Source organism: Monodelphis domestica, chromosome 2 (genome assembly GCF_027887165.1).
Source record: "Monodelphis domestica isolate mMonDom1 chromosome 2, mMonDom1.pri, whole genome shotgun sequence".
Lineage (NCBI taxonomy): Eukaryota > Metazoa > Chordata > Mammalia > Didelphimorphia > Didelphidae > Monodelphis > Monodelphis domestica.
Window position 1 is genome coordinate 414,755,297 of NC_077228.1, and position 17,934 is coordinate 414,773,230.

The window sequence follows — 17,934 nt, forward strand, 5'->3', positions numbered from 1 at the left end:
TTTCACAAGGATTTCACAATACCTAAACCAAAACCTATTAGAAAAATGGATTCAAACCTACATAACTGATGGAGAAACAGAGAGGGGATGTTTAAAACTTGCCCAAGGTCACATGAGTAATTTGCAAAGTCAGAAGTAGTATTCTTGACTCCTAAGGATTCTGCTCTTATCAATGAAAAAATTTCATATACTTTTTTCTACTCCTCAAACAGGTAGCAATAAAGTCAACTAATTATCATTTCTGAGCTACTATAGAAACGCTTTCACATATATGTATTGTCTTGCCTAAAGCTTATTTCAGGATTTTCATTTTATTTTGAAAAATACTGTCATTCATCGAAGAACAACAAACAACATTATTTGGTCTTAATCTAGAAGGAATTTAATACTCTATGATATCTAAAGATAAAAATCTAAGAAAATCATATCTAACATTCTCACAGTATAAGAATTAGACTATATCCTTCTTCCTTTTTTGGTTTACATTTGAAATAGACACCAAACTCATCACTTAGCCAAATTCTCAATTTCCAGATTTTTTTGGAACCAGTAAAAAAAACTTAGCCACTTTAGAGAAAAATTGCCCTTATTTCAAAAAATTTCAAAAACATTTCAAAAAATCTCTTCAAATAAATCATTAAGCTTAAATTGGCCATAAAATTTATCAAAAGGCAAATATCAGTTTTCTTTAGCTATCCATCTTACCTGCTGAATCTTCCAAATCAATCAGTTTGGGCATTAAGCTTTCAGGTAGTTTTTCAGGTAAGTCATAACCATTCTTCCTAGCAACTACCAGATGAAAAGCAGCACAAAATTCATCCAGTGTCAAAGCGCCATCTTTATCAAAGTCTGAGAGTTCCCTAAAAGATAAACTTTACTATAAATGATGATCAAATTCTTCCCCAGTTTTTACTTTCTCAATAAGGAAATACTTTCCTAGAGAAAATTTTTAACCATAAAAAAGAATCAGCTATTAATGCTGTAACAAATCCTTTTTTAAACCAATGCCTACAGTTTGAAATTAAATACTAGATTTAAACTATGATTCATTCATATTTATTGATTTTTTTATATTCAATGGAATTTAAAGTTGTACCTCTGTAATTTTACAGTAATGTTCTGTAATAAATTTCTCAGTAAAAAAAAATTTAATATTAAAAGAAAATGTCTTGCCATTTAATCTAATATACTCTACTTTGATTTCCATTTTCAAAAAGAATATGTTCTGAACAAGTTATCCAATGATTGTGTTTCAAACCACATAGCAGTCTATGTCTGCAATGGAAGGTGAGTATTGTGTTTAAGCCCATGTCCCAGTATGGGGCTTATCACAAACTTGTTCAGAGACAAGAGTGATCAACTCTACCATGCATGAGCAAACTGTGGCTTTAATTCCATGCATTTCAACAGCATTATGTTGGCAATATAAAATAATTGGTACAGCTTTATGGATTCTAGACTTTTGCAAAGTATGGACAGATACTTTTATCTTTTGTGGTTTTTATTCTAGAGGGAAAGAGATCAATCAATTAATATTGAGTGTCACTGGATTTTTAAAAGTAGATAGACTACTATGATACTGTTTTCTGAAATATTATTAGTTGGAAACTCTTCTGAAACAAAATATATGGTCCAACTATGCCACACCACACTTACCAAATATGAGAAAGTTCAAGAATAGGTAGTTTTGATTTTGTAAAAAACTCTTTAGCTGCAGATCCTGAAATATTAAAACAGTGATGTTTAATGTTGATTGTAAATGTATAGCTTTAAGGACAAAAATCTGAGGTATAAGTAAGAAGACAATTTATTATTGGGAGTGTTTTTTAGAGTTAGAATGTATAGGGGTTTTTGGTTTTGTTTGCCCCAGTGAGTATAAACCCTTTGTAGATTAAATAATACCAATTTAAGGATAATAAATTGTTCATATAATTGTCCAAATTTGACAACTGCAAAGCCTTTGAAATAGTGCCTAAGGTTATAAAACTGAGACTAGGGCCTGCCATGTCTTTAATAATTTCTGTTTTTTTTAGCAACTCACCTGGAATAAATCCGTTTAGATCAGGTTGAATGGTTTTAAACTGATTTACATAATACTGTCTTTGTTCATCTGTTATTTTCCAGGGATCATCATAACTACTGGATTGCCTACGAATTTCATTGGCAGTTGTAGCAGATGCTACAGTTCGGACTGTTGTCTGGTCCTGTAATGAAACATTTTTTCCTCAGTATGTTATCTATCTATATGACCATATATGGACCATCGTTTCTAGCCTACTTGTCCTTCGAAGCAAAAAAAAAAATTTTTGTAGAATTTTTTTTTACATCAAAAGCTTCAAACTCATCTGCAAACCACATATTTTGACAATTAGGTTATCAAGAGTTTATTCATACAATGAAATAAATGGGTAGAAATGACAATTATGTACGCAACTCAAAGTTATGAGAAATATGCTAAGAAAGCCAAGCAAAGATATTCCTAGATGTGGGAACCTTTTAAAAATTCTCTTTAAATGTTAGAAAATTTTTATTTTAAATGAAGCCAAAACCCTTAATGAACATTCCAGTAGAACTAGAGTGTTGCAGAAAAGGGTACAGAACAGATTGCTGTTCTCTACAAAATATTGAGTTTCTACTTATGAAATTTGCAATAGCAAAGAATGAAAAAAAAATGACTGCAGCAGTAATTGAAATGAAGCAAATAAAATGCAATACCAATAAAATGTCACACCTGGACAGAAGCAGGATGCATGGCTAAAAGAGTACTGGTTGGTGGAGTATCTGCAAAACTGACCCAGTTTTCTTGAGGTGGAGGTGGAGAATGACCAGACCACATGGTATCGCCAGCTGAGGAACCTGAAAGAAGCAAAATAAATCCGTAACAAATAAAAATATGCAAAACACAAGAGCTTCTTTTAAATATGATTAAAAAATAGCTTCTTAAATAGAATTATTTTCTTCATTTAAAAAAATCAATTTTATCTCCTAGTTTGGTTTTTTCATCTAACATTGTCATTCTAATATATAGATGAGAATCAACATCCTAAAGAGCAAATGCTAGTCCCCTCTATCTCCTCAGAATCTCACAAAATACGGAAGTGCTTTTAAATATCTGTGTAAAAGAAAATGTAATAAAAATTCATCCATTTATAAATTTTTATAGTGATCCCAACTGCTGTCTTTTTAGGTATTTAACTCAGAAACCAACAATTCTAAATTGACTGACTTTCTTTTACTCAACCCTCTAAATCACTTTGTACCCTAAGAGTATATAAATCAAAATATTTATAATATGTACCTGTTTGTGCTTCAGTAAATGGTGACCAAAAAGGTCCAGGTCCAGCAAGGGGACGTTCATTATTTCCTCCACTGGGATGGCGGTTGTGTTTCCTCCAGGTGTGTGGAGAAGTTGGAGGGGACTGCTGGGGTGAAACTACTGGAGATATGGATTCCTAAAGGAGAAAGGAAAAGCAATTATAGCAAATCGTAAAAATCAACATTTCAGTTTCTTTGTCTCTTCCTTACCTATCTTTATAGTTCCATTTTCTTTCTCTTGTCTTATTCCAATAATTAACATTTTGAGAACTATACCAAATAACAAAAGGACAGGAGGCATCCTTGATATAATCCTACACAGACTGAGAAAGCTTAAAGTGTATCCTCATTGTATACTGATGTTTGTTTTTTGTTTTTGATATTTTGTGATATTTCTTAAAAGAACTACTTATGCATATACTTAGAAAGAGTTTGAGCATTAATTATAATTAAAGATTCAGCAAAGTGACCTGCTACAAAATAAGTTTAAAAAAAACAACAAAATTTCTATTTAATAACAAAATTAAAAAGCCTACAATAAAGAGAAATCCCATTCAAAATATAAAATAGTTGGAAATCAATCTACTAAAGAATATTTAATATTTGATAAGATTCAATTACAAAGGTCTAATAATGACTTACATAGCTGAAAGAATATTCAGTGCTCATGACTGGGCCATGCCAATATAATAAAAACACTTTCTAAAAATAATATTTGAGTTAAAATAAACCAAAGGGATAATAGCTAGACAACACAATAACAAAATTAGTTTTGAGGAACAAAAGATTCAGAAAGTTGGGAGTCAAGGAAGAATAGCACTTCCTGTCTTCAGGCCTAGCTCTCTACCCACTGATCTACCTAGTTGCCCTGGACCTTACACTTAGAATATTCTTTTTGTGAATGTCTTTGTTTTACTAGGAAATGTTAAATTAATTTCAGACTATTTTGGGAGGAGCTATATAACTGAGAAATCTGAATTTTCCTAACAAACTTTCAAGAAACAGTGATTTCAGTTATATAGTGTTAGGTATTTTTTCAAATAATTTCCTTCCTGATAACATGTTGAGGGATGAAGGGTAAGCTAGAGGAAGGTTAATGCTTTATTTAAAAGCTTTAAAATCTGGCCTCAGACACTTCCTAACTGTGAGACCCTGGGCAAGTCATTTAACCCATTTGCCTAACCCTTACCAACTCTTCTGCCTTAGAACCAATACACAGTATTGACTCCAAGGTGGAAAATAAGGGTAAAAAAAAAGTTTTAAAATAAAAAACTATGTAAAATGTTAATCACTTTCAGTATATTGCAATACTTTTTTGCTTTACAATAATGGGAAGACATTTGTTCCTTTATGATTACGGTCATCAAGCAAGTGTTACACTCAATAAAAGATAGCCTGCAAGATCAACACTGGGGTTTTTCCAGCTTAAATAAACTATGATCTGGAGATTATAAAATAAAGCCTCCCTTCTGCCCCACTCCCCCCCAAAAACAATGAAACAAAAACTTTATAGTAGAAGAAAAAAAGTACATGAAGAATATTAAAATGTACCTATATAAGGTCACTTCACATTTTCTTCTGGTCTTTCAGAGTTCCTTACCTCTTTTTTCATTCTCTTGGAGATATTAACTAGTCATGGCTTTAGTTATGCTCTTTATTCAGAATTTATCTTCATATTATACTTCTGAATTTACATTTCTGGTCTTGATCTCTTATTCTACTCTAATATTTCCAACTAGCCATAATTCACCTGCACCCGAAACTTGATGCTGAACTAATTCTCTCTCAGAAAGATCTCTTTCCAATTACTATTGATGACACCCTCATTCAACATGATTTGTGTATTCTTTAATTATTAATTTTCCTACCATCTCTATTACTTGATCCCATGGCCTATCACTCAACAATTTATAAATTATAAATTCTTCCTTCGCTATACCTCTAATTTGATCCTCTCCATTTGAACAGAAATCTTTCTAGTCTAAGTTAACACTTTTGCTCAGTTATTTTATTTCTGAGACTGGATCTCCTTTATCTCACTTAGAGTGACAACAAATAAGAGGGGTAAAAACAAAATGTATAATCTAGTTGAGGATATTAGACATATATGAACAGCTGGAGGGTAACCTGTAAATAATTATGTCAACATATTATATATGAGTCCTCTAATTTTATGAAGTCAAAGAATATCAGTAGTCTTAAGTTCAGAAGGCTTATTTTAAAATAGAGGTTCTTAACTCTTTTTGAATTATGGACTCTTATCAGTTTGGTAAAACCTATGGACCTCTTATAATAATGTTTTACATGTACTAAATAAAATATGTTGGCTTAATAAGTAGAATTTATGTTTTAAGGTTTGCAAAATATTTTACATGTTATCTTTTTTTTAACCCTTACCTTCCATTATATACATTCCTTAAAATTGATACTATGTATTGGTTCCAAGGCAGAAGAATATTTAAGGGTTAGGCAATGGAGAGGAGTTAAGTGACTTGCCCAGGCTAACATGGCTAGGAAGTATCTGAGGCCAAATGTGAAACAGGACCTTACTCTCCAGGACTGGCTTTCTATCCATTAAGCCACCTAGCTGTCCCCTATGTTATCTTTTTTAATCCTTGCCACAACCCTGTAAGGTAGAAGCTATTATTATTCCTATTTTATAGATGATAAAATGGAGGCTGAAAGAAATAGTGACTTGCCTTGAGTTATATAGCTACTAATTGTTTGAGGCAGGATTTAAACTCTTCAGGTCTCCCCTCCCTTTCCAAAGGAATTATTGTAGATAAAACTAATCACATTGAAATATAGTTGCCAAAATGTTTAAAAAAAAAAAAGTTTGTGGAGCCCAGGCTAAGAACATCTTTATTTAGAATAAGGGAAGTCTAAATTATCTTCTATTTGTCTAAATAGTTTGTGCAGCCCATAAAATGAGATCACTTTGAAAGGGAAAAGATACATATTGTAAAATATAAAATTACTATATTAAAAATATTTCCACGAAGACTTTTATACATTTCTTTCAATTGAAAAGATGTTTTATTGCTCTTTCTTCCATCTCTATATCTATCATGTTCATTGTCATTCTCTTTATTTCAATTTTTCTCTGATATGTCATACTATTAACAACAACAACAACTCCTTCTCATACTATTAACAACAACAACTCCTTCTCCTCCTTCTGCCACACTCAGGTTCCATGAAAGCTGAACTTGAATAGAGAAATGTTAAGTTTTCATGACTTGGAATTTTGGGATGCCCTACATAATTAGGTATAGTACTATCTGTGAATCTACTACAGCACCAAAACACATAACAGATTCTCCAAAAAATGCTTGTTAAATTGTATCTCAATTGATAATGTTTACATGTAAACATTACGGATTACCTGTTGTTCTGTGGAGGAACGTGACTGGACAGTATCATGGCTTACAGAGCCCTTTTTGACTTGTACCCTACCAGGTGGTGGAGGAATAACACCTGAATAGGATCCTTGATTTTCAGCATCTGAAGAATATGAAGTTGTGTGCCGAGATTCTTGTTCATTCTTTGAAGCTCCAAATCTGGGCAGGGGGAGATCCTTTACTGTTAAAAACATAATTATTAGCTATAATTTTTTAAATCAGCTGAAAATTAATGAGACATTTCCATCAGATATCATGATTTTATTAAGTATCTACAGTACCATTTATGTGTTTGCTGAACTGAAAGGACTCAATATTGGAAAAGAATTTTTAAATAACTGTTCTCTCTTAAATGGTTTAGGTGGGACCTTATTTAGAAACAATTACCAAAGTATCTTAATTCTAAGATACTAACATTTTACATAAAGCATGCTTAGAGTAATGACTAGTTTTTAGGTTTAACACACTATCATTTTACTCAATAAATTTTCTTTATGATTACTTAGTAACTAACTAGGGACATGGTACCAATGGTAAATTGTGATTAATATTAAAATGAGGAATAAATATTTCCTATTAGTATACCAAATAACATGCCCAAATATTTTGGTTCATCACAGTTAAGCCCTGGGCCCAGACCTTTTTTCAAATTTGGCTAGGAAGGTAGCATAATAACCACTGTAGACAGAATAATTCATAGGTATGCACTCAAGGAATGATTTATGGTATCAAGATCAAAATATGTATCTTATGAAATCAATCTCATTTCATAAAGACCACTGAGATAAGGAGACACAAGGTCCCAATGACAAAACAAGATAGACAGAGAAACAAGTATACATAAAGCCCACAGAGAAAGGACAGAAATATATAGAAGAGCAAAGAGGAGACAGACACACAATGTGTTTGGGAAAAGGTATATATATCAACACCCAGTGAATTTTTCCTATCTGAAAAAGAAAAAGATATATTAATCCACATGCAGGACAGACTAGGGGGAAAAAAAAGAGTTCTTTAAAGCACTGTAGTTTTGGGGGCAGCTGGGTCGCTCAGTGAATTGAGAGCCAGGCCTAGAGATGGGAGGTCCTAGGTTCAAATCTGACCTCAGACACTTCCCAGCTGTGTGACCCTGGGCAAGTCACTTAAATCCTTACCACTCTTCTGCCTTAGAATCAATACACAACATTGATTCCAAGACAGAAGATATGGGTTTTTAAAAAACCTATGAGTATTTTGAAAATTAAGGCAATGAGGTGGCATTATTAGAATGCTAGACCTAGAGTCAGGAAAACCTAAATTCAAATCTTGCATAATACACTGACTAGTGCTGTGACCCTGGGTAGGTCATTTAATCACTTTGTTCCTCAGCTGCCTAATCATGTAAAATGAAAATAATAGTGACTACCTTCCTGAGTTATTTTGAGAACAAAAAGGCATTATTTGTGAAATGCTTCATAAACTTTAATAAAAGCTAGCCTATGTTAGGGTCAGCTAGGTGACACAATGGGTAGAGCTCAGAAAATTGGGAAGACTCAAATTCAAATGCAGCCTTCCTAGCTGTGTGATACTTAACCTCTGTTTGCCCATGGATTAGTGATCCATTGAGAAGGAAATAGCAAACCATTCTAGTATCTTTGCCAAGAAAATCTAATGGATAGTGTTCCATGGGTTCACACAACTGACTACCAACAATTATTATTATTGAAAATGGGATTCTTCTAGAGATCATAAAGAGGTATTTTTAGCCTGGTTTTGAAAACTACTATTCTTGCTCCCAATGTTTCTGTTAATTTAGTCTTATGTTGCAAAACTCCTATAGGCAGTTTTTTATTTTCCCATACTAAAAAATAAATTAAAAGGAAAAAGGGGATGAGAGGTAAGGGAGGGAAAAAAAGAAAAAACTGAAAAAAGGACTGAAAATTTTTGAATCAATTGCAGGGCTGGAAAATTTGTTCATACTTAAAAATTCTGAAATGCAAAATTGGCTAGATAAATAAACCATTATATTTGCCTTGTGCAGAATAAAAGAATCTATTAAATGGAAGGGACCTCACTTGGAACCAACCACTCTTATCAAGAATCTCCTTTACTGCATACCAGACAAATGATCATTCAGCCTTTAATTGAAGGTCTTCAACAAAATGAAACCTACTTCCTTCTAAGGTAGCCCAATTCACCTTTGGTTAGTTCTAATTGCTAGGAAATGTTTTGTTATGCTCCATTTCCCCAAAGGATCATTATCTTATTGACCTGGTTATTAAAACCAGCTTCCAAATTGCAATCTGTTCATCTTGTAAGATGCTTTAACAAGTCTTTCCCTAAATCACCACAATGGGTACCCAAATACTAGGGGCTTTCTTTATGTTCTCTTGAAATAAGGATCCCAAAGTCATTCCTTGCTCTTGCTACATGATTTGTTTCTTTGGGGGGGGGGGGGGCGGGGGGCCAGACCAATGACACCTTTATTGTATGATAGCATCCTCATACTTAACCCACACTCCTCTCTTATCAAATGAGATAATAATTATAAAGCACTTAACACTATGCCTAGAAAATTGAAAACACCATATAAATGTTAGCTATTATAATTATTACCCTAGGAGTTATCATAAAGTTCAATTCATTGAAAACTGCAGTATTCTATGACTTGGAGTCACATAAATATCAGCAAAAGAACAATGAAGTTAAAAGTTGGACTATAGTGTCAAAAAAAAAAGCTTGGAGTCATTCAAAAACAATTTAATTTTTCAAAAATAATTGAGGTATTTCTCTGTTTTGGGTCCATGTCATTATCCACTTAAAGCATTCATTCAAGACATAAACTAGAGGTAAACCCTACAGGTTATTCATTCAATTGCATTAGCATAATCTGGCCAATAGGCACTCTTAATTCACTTAGTTTTTCATAAATGGATTAGGCCAAATGCTTTTAAAAGACTCTGGATCTCATTTTAGGAAGCCCAGTGTAACACACTAGAGCTTTATACAATCTATCATCCATTAAAAAAAGGATGTGGAGGATCTCATCATTCAAATGCAACACCTCTTCAACAGAGAATCTGTGTTGGATCAAGTTAATCAAGCCTGTATGGGAATCCTTTTCACATCGTAGGGATTAGGGGCGTGGTGCCCAACAATCTGGAAAATTCTTGTCAAATTTTTTGGCTTTCACAATCCTTTTGCAAATTAAGTTTTTGCTTATTTTAACTTCAAAAAAGAAACTGTGAATATTTATGTATTAAAAGATAAAATATATTGATGTAAAATAGTACTATGCATGTTTTAAGCATTTGAGTTTCTAAACTTTTTCTGTGTTGTCTACTGGCTTTCATGTGATGTGTATGGCTTTTCCAAACTCTCCAAAAATTCTCATTTTTTATGTTGACCCATGATATACCAAAACTGTGATGAGAAAAGTGGTGACATGGACAGGCTATCTGTATTTTCTTTTTTGCAACTTTTACCTAATGTCCCCTCTCTTACTTTCTAGAGACAAAATAAAAACTCTAAAATCTTTTCCACATTACAACCCTTCAAAATTCTCATGTGGCATTTCTAGTAACCTAATCATTCAGATCTTTAACCCAGTATTAAAGTTTAAACTGAGTTTTAAGATTGTGAATATATATATCTATATCATATATATATATGATTGCTTACACTTAAGAGTAATACTTCAGACTCTAAACTAGAGTAGCAATGATTCATGGAAGACTAATGCTAAATACCATTTTCTATGCATGTAATACAGAATGGAATGTTACTCATTCAATAATACTATTCATAATCTGGCCTAGAACTATTTAGAACTTCTCAATCACTAAAAAGTACTAAACACTCTCTCACCTTCCTTAAATGATCCCTTTAAAAATCTAACTGTTGGAGGCAGCTGGTAGCTCAGTGGATTGAAAGTGAGGCCTAGAGATGGGAGATCTTAGGTTCAAATCTGGCCTCAGACACTTCCTAGCTATGTGACCCTGGGCAAGAAATTTAACTCTCACTGCCTAGCCCTTACCACTCTTCTGTCTTGGAACCAATACATAGTAATGATTCTAAAATGGAAGGTAAGGGTTTTAAAAAAATGCAAGTGTTAAGCATAATTCAAAAGTGAGTATGTTCCCAATTCTGTGACTCCAAGATACTGACTACAGTCAAGAAATTCTGTGGTTCATCTTATCCTCCATATTACTCATTTTAAAAGTTTTAGTTTTGAATTTTCAAAACAACTTTTAAATAAAATTTAAACATAATTTCTACCTTCTTTCCCTGGTCAAACCCCAATTAACCATGATTTGCTACTACAGCTAATCAAGTTGCAGGTCAAAGCAATAAAGAGAACCTTCAAGGTCTGATTTGCACAAGTGCTGGGAGCCATCAAAACCACCACTGTTTTTGACAAGGTCACAGGTGGAAACTGGGGATTGCAAAGCAGCCCCTCCCCAACATGGAAACACCCACTCAGACCCCCTCTGTGTGACTTCTCTCATTAACATCCCCTATTGTTGGAATTGCCATGATTACCTAGCCCCAGGAAAAAATAGATAAGAGCAAAATGCCTGCAGGATTGAAACAAATGTCCCACCCTATCCCCCCCCCCCAATTCTACTTACAAAATTAAACCTAAGGATTCTTATGAGCCCACTTAAATGACACCCCTTTCTTCAAGTATAAAAACTCCTAACAAAACTGCATTTAGATTCTCCACCCCCACTACAAGCAAGAGACAACAGGTATATTAATTACCTCTCAGGGAGAGGCTGGAAGGTTCTACTTCACTGATTTGTTTTGCTAACTAAAACCTAAGCAATCTGGCTTGGAAAACTTAAGAGAAACATTAGAAAAATGAAAGATTGATATTGGAAAAATACCTGAAACTGGGCTATGTTTCCTTTACCCTTTGACCCCTCAACTTGACAACAGTATTTTTGTTGATTATCTCCTAAGAAATCCTGATTGATTATGTATTTGATTAAAAGTATTTATTCTTAGCTAATCTGTGAGGAGCACCTCACAGATTAATGAGAACTGACCTCTGGCTATCCTGCCTGTGATGAGAAAACATTCATCTTTTGTAAAGCTTTGCATTTGTTGTTAGAATCTATAGAAACATAGCATGTAGGATAATCAGAGATTGTTGATTAAATGATTTGTTAAAAGTTAATGTATGACTTATCCAATTATCTGTAAGGAAACATGTATGTTGAAAAATGAAACTGTATGCCAAGGAGATATGTAACCATGAAGGTTAAAGTCAAGCCTGAATGAAGGCAGAGCAGTTCTCTTGTGACACCTGATTGCAGGTTGAAACTTTTAATTGTCTACCCATCATTTAAGCCAATGCCGCCCCACCTCCAAGGACCATGGAAAGGCTGGCCGGAAAAACCCCATGGCACACAAGAAATGAAAGACAGAACACTAAAAAAGAGAATGCCATTAAACTCATTTACCTGGAAAGATAATATGTGTATATACATGTGTTTACACACACACACACACACACACACACACACACACACACACACAAAACACCTTCATTACAGGTTATAGATTATTTGCTTCAACATAATTACTCATTTAAGAAATTAAGTGAAGAGATTGGATTGAATCCAACTTTCAGTGATACAAATCTAGAAAATTTTCGTTTTCTAGTTTCTTATACCCTTTCCCAGTATTTACAAACAGAACTGAACAAATACAGTATATCAAGCAGGATCACAAACCATTAAAAAAAGTATCCAACACATGTCTATGTGACTAGCATCACATAAAAATAAGCAAGACTGAAGAATTCTACATGTCATTTGTGATTTTAAATGTTCAAATAATAAATTCCATATTTACCCGTATTTATGCTTTCCACTCTTAATGGGAGACCAGACTGGGCCACAGCTACAAGTTTTAAAGCAATATAGAATTGACTTCTTCCAAAATAGCCAAGTCTTGTTGCACCACAAAGTTCCATAATCTGCAAAAAAAAAAAAAAGTAAATTTGAAGATATATGCCAAAAATAGTTTGCTTGAAGAAATGAATTTCTTTAAAACAAAATGTCCTAAATTAAAACTATCCTTTTTTAAATTGACTTTCAAATTTTTATCTTTTCAGGTTTGCAGATGGAAGGTGGAATTATAAGCAAGATTTTGAAAATCATTTTTAAAAATCCTTTTGATTTTCTTGTGCATTTAAATCCACCTTCTTTTGTGAAAGGGGATTCTTTATTCTCTATTGTCTATCTTAAGTGAACACTAACTTAAGTATCCCTACTTAGTACACCTCATTAGATTGAAGACAGGATTAACTCTCCTTTGCCTACTTTTGAATTGAATCAACAAAAGTTTGAACACCCTACTTAGCACTAGGTAGAGGAGCTCTCTACCCTTTCAACTCAATCAGTCAGGAAATGAGAATTCACACCTCAGTCAGCCAAGAATCTGTGAACTCTTTTGATGAGTATTCACCTCTCCATAAGGTGAGAAGTTGATACCACCGACACTGCTCTCTGGGCAGTGCTAGAAAATTTGGAAACTGTGATTGGCCCCTATTAAGAGGGGCAGGGACAAGAAGTCACCATAAAAGCAAGCCCGAACTCCCTCAAAGGAAATTGTCTTTGAGAAGATAGTCTTAAGAGATTGTCTTCTAGAGATAACCTTCTGACTGGGGAGAGTCTTCAAGGTAGCTTTGCTAGAAACTGCGGCTTGGATCATGGGCTTAGAGTTCAGCTTCAACTTAGACTCTGACTCCTAGACTACTTTGCTGGGTGAGTGAAAGGCTGACTTCTTTCCTAGTTTCCTAAGAGACTAGCTTCCATCTTGGAAGCCTGGAGCCATCCTGGAGGAGGACTCACCACCAGCCTTCCTGGTTGAGAGCTAATTCATCTCTGTCTGGATCAAGCAGTCCCAGAATACACATTTAGGTTGATAAAATAGATAACTTCTCTATCCCCCTCACATTTCTCTTCTTTATTGTTTCCTCTCTATTTGTAAATAAATTTCTCACTCAAGATATAATAAATATTGGCGACCACATAATTTCATAAAATTAGTGTCCAACCATTAAATTTAACCCTTACACTTTGTAATTTCATTCTATTCCATATTTCCCTTATGGGTTTCATTAAGGCAACTAATAATGAAACTTTATTTGTTGAATTTCTTAATAACTAATTTGATAGAATGACATAGTTTCTCATATGATACTAGGCTCTAAAAATTCAGAATACATTTGGTAGAGTGGGACAGACTTTAAGGGAAAATGAAAAACTGAAGAGGGGCTATACTTATTCTTTGGAGCTAGCACAAAAAGAGGTGGCAGGTAAAGATGCAAAGAAGTTTTCAAATATAGAAAAAGGGAAGGTTACTGGAGGTGGGGCATGGAGTAGAGCAGGGATACTTCAAAGAGAAGAAAAAATTTGGAACAAGAGCTATGGAGAATCTAAGCTTCATAAACTGACTATTAGAAATGCTGTGTAGCAATAAGGGCTAAAATGAGTTACAATTTGTAATGTGAAGATTCAGTCAGTAGAATTTTGTGACTTCCTCTAGCAGGTTTCATCAGTTCTGAAATAGGAGTGAGAAAAGTAGATGATGGAGGAGGGAAGGGTGGTACAAGCTTGAGAATGAGAAGGACACTAACAATGCAAGGATAAAGGGACAAAACATTAAGGAGTGGGACCTTTTAAAACGGTTTAAGGTCCCACCCCAAAAGAAGAGGAAAAGTAAAACTAAAATGGCCTTGGAGAACCAGAAGTCATAGTGGGGTTTAGAAAAATAGGGAGCTGGAAACACAACTGATCAGAAGAGAATTTCAGATTTCAAGATCTGGGGAATGGAATAATTTGGGATAACAGTGAGATCTAAGAGGAAGCCATTCTTATGAATGATTCTTTGGGGAGAGGGGAATAAAGATAAAAAAAAAGATTTACATCAGTAACTATTGGACAGCATTTCAAGTGAATATATTGAAGGAAATAATTTATAAACAATTAATAATGAAAGAATGTGAAATGATACAAAGAAAAGGGCATTAATAAAAACATTTTTAAAATAACTTCCTGCCAAGATGGTTGCCTAAGAAAACCAGAATTTTGCACATAGTAGGTATTTAATAAATGCCTGCTAACCAATTAGTCTATATCAGACCAAATAATGATCAGGAAACCCAATAAAAAAAACAATAAGTGACTTCTTTACAAAACTATGCAAAAAGTCAGTCAGAAGTCCATGAACAATAAACAAGAAAGGAACCTCAAGTAAAATAAGGGCTTATACAACTAGAAACAGGAAGCTAGAAACATGTACTCTAAATGGTTTCATGTCCAGAAGAAGCAAAAGTAGAAATATTGTCTGAAAAAAAATATCTCACAATGGGAGCCTTGGAAATCTAGGTGAGGACAGGGATCAAGTAGATACTACAAAAAAGCCTTACCCAAGGGCTCTGCAGTCCCTCACATTCAAACCCCTTAAGATGCAGGGCTCTGAACTTTGAGATCCAGAGGTGGTCTTCCTACACTCTAGGAGCTGGAGATCAGCACAAGAATCAAGGAGACCCAAGGGAAACCCAAGTAGAGCCAATCACCTCACCTAAAAGCAATGGGGAAGGAAGGATCTGGCCCTGGCACAAACTAGCACAAAGCCAGTTTAAGAACCAAAGTTGGAGAAATTAGTATATCAAAGAAAACACCAACTAGTTTCAAAAATTAGTGCAAAACTAACTTTCTAACAACTCCCAAGACTCAAAGGCAAAAAAATGAAAATTTCTAAATTCCTACAATAACCAAAATGAACAAAACAAGAGATTTCAAAAATATATAAAGACTCTTGAGAAAAGAAATGGAAGAATAAGTAGCTTAGGGGGAAAAGCAGTAAATCTTATAAAGTAGAATTCCTGAACAAGAGTAGATTAAACTGGAATCAATAATTTGTAAAATAGCAAGAAATATTAAAACAAAGTCAAAAGATTTTTAAAACATGGAAAAAATGTAAGCTATCTAATAGCAGAAACTGACCTGAAAAACAGGTCAAGAAGAAATCATTTAAGAATTATTTTGAACTTTAAGCCATGATATAATATTTTAGGAAATCGCAAATGAAAATTTCCCAGATCTATTAGAACCCAAGGGCAAAGTAAAGATAAAAAGAACCCAATGATCATTCTTTGAAAGGAACCTCAAAAGGAAAGTGCCACTAATTTCACAGTCAAAATTCAGAAATTTCATCTCAAAAGAAAAAATATAGCAATCAGCCAAAATGAAGCAGTGCAAGAATCAAAAAAATTAGTCAAGATCACAAGAACTAGATGTTTTTTTCTTTAATTTAGAGATCTTGGAATAAAAATATTCCAAAAGGCAAAATGTAGAGGCTTACAATCAAAAACATCCTACCATGCAAAGCTGAGTATGATCTTCAGGGGTCAGAAATGGATTGCTAATGATATAAAAGAGTTTCAAACATTCTTAATGAAAAAACCAGACCTGAAAAGGAACTTTGAAACCCAAACCCAAGAGTCCAAAGACACCTAGAAAAGTAGCTTTATTTGAGCAACTGGAGGGATCTGTATGATGATGTCTAGTGCTAACATTCTAATAGGAAGAAAAAATGACTGTCCCTCCAGAATTCTTATGTCTTCAAAGGTATTAAGGGAGTTAAGTAAAAAAAAAAAATAGAAGCCCTAGGAGGCAAAGAGAGACAAAATAAATATCCCAATTTTGAAGAATGGATTAAAGGGAACGGAGGGGGGGGGGGAGGGGGGGGGCCGGCCGGCAAAGTGCCTTAGATTATGTCTTAGACAATTGGGAAATACCTAGACAAATTGTGTTATGTGAATGTAATGAAATACTAATGGGTGATAAGTATTACAGAAAAAAATTTTTTTTTCAATAATCTTAGATGGTATGAATTGAATGAATGGTAAAATAAAGTGAGCAAATCCAGGAGAATGATATCTATCTACAAGGACAGCAACAAAGTCAATAAAGATAATTTTGAAATATTTAAATAATCTGATCAAAGCAATGATCAACTCTATCCTCTAGAGGACCTATGAAGCATGTTATTTATTTATTGACAGAAAAATGAAGGATATAAGTACAGTGTTCCATTTCTGGATATGGCCATTGTGAGGAATTTGCTTAACTGTGCTTACTTATTACAAGGAATTTTTGCTTCTTTAAATTGGGGGGGTGGGGGTTGGTAAAGGGGGTTTAGGAAAAGTGATACACCATCAAAGGTCACTGAGACTTTTTTAAACTTATTTTTAATATACAGAAAAAAATGAGTTAAAAAAACACTAACAGGATAATTTTGAAAGTTAACATGAAATTTATTATATAATTTTTAAAAAGCATGTGGTATGAACTGAAATTTAAATTCAACTTCATATAGAATCCTCTTATGTTTAGCTATACACATAAAAATATTATTTTAAGTGTTTAAGTTCAGAATTTTTAAAAAATTTAAAAATATACAGAACACAGATAAGCAGAGGTATAACTACCATGTTAAAAAAAATTTTTAAACTAGCATTTACATGAACACTTTAAATATTTTTAAAGTGATGCAAAATATGTCATTTTATTTTACATACAACTAATTAATTATATCCTCACAACAATCTGAGAAAGAGGTATTATTACCATTTTACAGATGAGGAAACTGAGCTCAAAGAGATGAACTGATTTGCCCAGAATCATATAGCTATTAAATGTCTGAGTGAGGCTGCATTTGAATTTAGATTTTCCTGGCTATAGGTTTAGCACTCTAGTTACTTAAAAAAAAGCTGCAAATAATAATAATTCGTGGTATCACATGTCTTTTTGTTCTTTGTCTAAGGAAGGCCACATTTATTGGTATTTGTCAAATTCATGATAAATTTTAAAGTAAAACAAATGAAAAGAAATAATTAAAATTATACATATGAATAATAAAATAAAAAATAATGATAGCAAGCTGAAAGCATCTTTCCAAATAAACAAACATAATACAGAGATCATGGCAATTGAAGAGATAAATTGAGAGGCCAGGGTGTTCAAATTTACATCAAGAATGAGGAGAAAATGTAGCAGGAAATATGATGATAAGCAAAGTAATGAAAAAGAAAGAAAAGTGATTTGGAGTTTAATAGATACAGTAACAAAGATCCGGTCAAAATGAAATAACAGGATAATGTAATCTCCAAAGGAGAAAAGGTTGGTAAATTGATAGTGGCAGAGCAAAGTTCTGGAAG

The 17,934-nt window shown here is 33.5% G+C and overlaps 1 protein-coding gene across 7 annotated transcripts in view; it reads right to left on the reverse strand.

Annotated features, from left to right (window-relative positions):
- The window catches only part of REPS1 (RALBP1 associated Eps domain containing 1), a 97,317-nt gene that overhangs the window by 47,752 nt on the left and 31,631 nt on the right, over positions 1-17,934 (reverse strand). For 5 of the 7 annotated variants that reach the window (XM_007484633.3, XM_003340392.4, XM_016428922.2 and 2 more), the window contains exons 2-8: positions 12,558-12,681; positions 6,701-6,897; positions 3,299-3,452; positions 2,732-2,856; positions 2,042-2,204; positions 1,657-1,720; positions 706-860 (exon numbers count right to left, since the gene is read on the reverse strand). In XM_007484633.3, the coding sequence (XP_007484695.1) occupies positions 706-860; positions 1,657-1,720; positions 2,042-2,204; positions 2,732-2,856; positions 3,299-3,452; positions 6,701-6,897; positions 12,558-12,681 (982 nt within the window). The remainder of the gene's footprint in view (positions 1-705; positions 861-1,656; positions 1,721-2,041; positions 2,205-2,731; positions 2,857-3,298; positions 3,453-6,700; positions 6,898-12,557; positions 12,682-17,934) is intronic. The other 2 variants (XM_056818876.1, XM_016428923.2) reach the window with 1 other exon arrangement.